Raw genomic sequence first — 3,765 nt, forward strand, 5'->3', positions numbered from 1 at the left:
TTCTCTAGCTGTTTTTAATATACTACTGGATATTCCTTCTTCCGTTCCTTTTTTTTTGGTACTTTACTTATAATCTTCTGTAGTTCCACTATATCGATGGCTTTGAACTCATCGAGCCATTGTTCATTTTCATACACTATATTACTGTCTGCGTCTACTTCCGTGTCTATAGATTTAACTACTTTGTCTATGCTATTTACAAACAACATATTAAATTTATCAGCTACACTTATATTTGACTCGAGTTTGGTTGCATCAAGCCCTAGGTCTAAGTCCACTACTTCGTTTTTGCTTACACTCACCCCCCTCAGGATTTCTTTAAGAGATTTCCACATTTTTATAGGGTTCTGTTTATTCTCATCTATCACCTTCTCGTAATAATCCTTTTTTGTTTTCCTTATTAGTTTTACTAAATTATTTCTCTCTACTCTATATTCTGACCATTTCTCCTCCGTTTTTTCATATTGCGCTTTGATATATGCCTTATCTCTTGCCGCTGCTACTTTTCTTACTTCTTCAGAATACCATTTCTTACCTGCCTATTTACTAGGTATTTTAAATTTCTTCCGAGGTGCGACCTGATCTAAGGCTTTAATCATACTACTGACTAATCTATTTGCTTTGGCATGTACGTCTCCACTTCGCACTTCATTCATTTTTATAATGTCACCTAATACTATCTTGTAATGTAGCTCAGAGTATTTGCTAGAATCCCTCGCTATGAACTCTTTTCCTCCCGTTTCTAAGTGCGTATCCTTGAGAGTGACTTGTATCCACGAGTGATCCCTTATTTTCGGTGTATGTTGGACCTGTACCTATATGTCCATATTGGCAAAGGCCAAATCTATAATAGTCTGGCTGCCATATGTGACTCTTGTTGGCTCTTGTACATATTGTTTCATCCCTAATTCTTCCATTATTACTTGCAATTTTCTTGCATAATATAATTCACTTTTCATATCTATATTAAAATCCCCAACTATTATACATTCCCCTTTAACAATAATTTCTTTAGTTACTTCTTCTATAAATTCTATAAATTTTGCATCTGATGCACTCGGCGAGTGATAGATAGCAGCTATCACACCTTTATATGCTGGATCCCTTACTTCCATAATGTCTTCTGTTAGCCTCGTTTCCGTCAAGGCCAAGAACATAGGCCTCCTCTTCCTAAGAACTTCTTCTTCAATTTCGTCCTTATGTATTAGTAAAGTTTGCGCATTTGTGCACATTAGTATTTCTCTTCTGCACCTTAATTGCTATTCATCAACGAGGTGTTCTGTTCTCTTCCGTTCTTCTTCCATCATCCTCTTGAATGTGGGACATTCTTTATCATACATATTAATACCCCACCTGTTCTCCTATTTTCACATTTTACTATATTATATCCCGCCACTTTTATTTCAGCCTCCATAATGTCTTCTGTTAGCCTCGTTTCCGTCAAGGCCAAGAACATGGGCCTCCTCTTCCTAAGAACTTCTTCTTCAATTTCGTCCTTATGTATTAGTAAACTTTGCGCATTTGTGCATATTAGTATTTCTCTTCTGCACCTTAATTGCTATTCATCAACGAGGTGTTCTGTTCTCTTCCGTTCTTCTTCCATCATCCTCTTGAATGTGGGACATTCTTTATCAAGTGCATCATGTTCATCGCTTATCGACACATGATACTTTTGTATCTTAAACATACAGTTTACGTATCTTTTCTTGGCTTCTTTGCATTCACTGCCTTTGTGCTTACCCGCACAGTGCTGACACGCCTCTTCTCGTTTGCAATACTTCGCAATGTGATTGTATCCCCAACATTTAAAACATCTTTTAACACTTACAAAATCTTGTACTGGACATTTTTTCCATCCCAAGTTAAGTTTCCTCTTCTCGATTATTTTGTTGTGCGTTTCGGTATCTACTTCCAGTATCACCGTACCTTCCGTGTTTCTTCTATCATTTTGCTCTCCCACTCTTACAATTTTTCTTATCTTCTTGATTATTTTCATATGGGACGCATTCATGTCATTTTGAGTTTTTATTGTTTCTATCATTTGGCTACCATTCATTTCCATCTCTTCTGCATCTATTCCAATTATTCTTATCTTAGGCTTCTTCTGCCTATTCGTATTCTTCAGGCCTTGAATTTCACTTTCTTGTGCTGCATTCAGTATGACCGCACCATCTCTACCCTTTTTTACTTTTGTGACTCCAATATGCATGCTCTTGATATCGATTCTTTCTTTTACTTGTTTCTTTGTGGTCTCACTTCCTTGTTCCTGGACTGGTTTCACTATGATGATATTTTCCGATTTGGCTGCTTGCCTATAGCTCTTTGGTTGACTTTGTACAACTTGAATGTTTTGTGGCACAAAGTTCAGTAGATCTTTTTTTATTTTATTTACTTCCTCACTTACAGTTTTCCTAACTAGAGTCTCTAATTCCATATCTTTCCAATAAATAACTTCCTGTTTTATTTCGTCAATTTCTTCTTTAACAATTTCTGTAATGAGTTTTTTAATATCTCTTTTTTCCACTATATTGTGTCTCATGTCACTTACAATTTCTACAATTTTATCAAGCTTCTCATCCAGAGAAGGTATCTTCTCCCCCGTGGATTGTTTCCTCTCCTTGCTACTACTCGCTCCTGTGTTTTTCTTTTCCATTAATAATATGGTTTCTGTGGCCCCTACACAGTGTACTAATTCGTCACCAACGTTGTACTTCTTGTGCAGTTTATGGCAACTCGGATGAAAGATTTTGTCGCATGGAATGCATTTAATTATCTCTTTTAATATTTCCTTTTTGCATCCTCTGCAAATATTTTCATACAGCCCGCTTGTGCTGGCAGTCCTTACCGACCGCGTACTCATATTGAATTCACGACAGTATTTATATTATTCGCCACGTTATCGCGGCAATCTCGATGACGTGACCAGAATATGGCACCTGTCTTCACTGCTATCACTCAACGTTCTTTTCCGATTTTCTTGTATTTCGCCTAAAGTTTATCACTTTCGTCCCTGATAGGTTATTCACTTGATTCTCACATACTTTATACACAGATTGTACACACATTTATCTTCAATTTCACTCAAAAAACCACTTCATTCGACTTAAAATTGTATGGAATGCATTTTATCTCTCTTATATCTCTTTTAATATTTCCTTTTTGCATCCTCTGCAAATATTTTCGTGCAAGTACCCTGTGTACCCTGTACCCTGAGTACTCTCTGTGGTACCCTGAGAGAGACTGAGAGAGACTGAGAGAGACTGAGAGAGACTGAGAGAGACTGAGGGTCTGAGAGACTGAGAGACTGAGAGACAGAGAGACAGAGACATAGAGACAGAGACAGAGAGACAGAGACAAAGACAAAGACAAAGACAAAGACAGAGACAGAGACAGAGACAGAGATAGAGACAGACAGACAGTGTGACGGCGGCACTCGCCTTCGGTTCATGCCGGCAACTTCACTCTCTTCATTAATTACCTACTTTCGCAACTTATCAAACAAATAGCTATTATTTTCGCATTTATACTATCTGTGGAACCTTTGTGAATTTTGCGTATCGCGAATGTCCCTCTAACTTCGCGCGCTAACCGCTCTCCAAGGCGACCTTGTTTGTTGACGTTCCTCGACTCCGCGCCTTCCGCCGATTTCGAAATTGTACTACTCGTTCCGAAAACGTCCTACTATTGCAACGACAATTAAATACTCGTTATAAAATGCTATTTTCTAAACTGGGATATTTTCATGTGCTATAATTTGTTGTGATT

General features: G+C 37.7%; 1 protein-coding gene across 1 annotated transcript; it reads right to left on the reverse strand.

The window, feature by feature from the left end:
* Positions 1-1,558: 1,558 nt before the first annotated feature.
* LOC107267645 lies at positions 1,559-2,653 on the reverse strand. Its single transcript, XM_015739613.1, has one exon. It carries the CDS (start codon positions 2,651-2,653, stop codon positions 1,559-1,561), a length of 1,095 nt encoding a protein of 364 aa, XP_015595099.1.
* Positions 2,654-3,765: the final 1,112 nt, after the last annotated feature.

The sequence above is a fragment of the Cephus cinctus genome, unplaced genomic scaffold, assembly GCF_000341935.2.
Source record: "Cephus cinctus unplaced genomic scaffold, Ccin1 Ccin1_scaffold0423, whole genome shotgun sequence".
NCBI lineage: Eukaryota > Metazoa > Arthropoda > Insecta > Hymenoptera > Cephidae > Cephus > Cephus cinctus.

What these genes read in the sequence shown, in the direction of transcription:
- LOC107267645 (XM_015739613.1), bottom strand. Translation starts at nt 2,653, where the DNA reads ATGGAAAAGAAAAACACAGGAGCGAGTAGTAGCAAGGAGAGGAAACAA.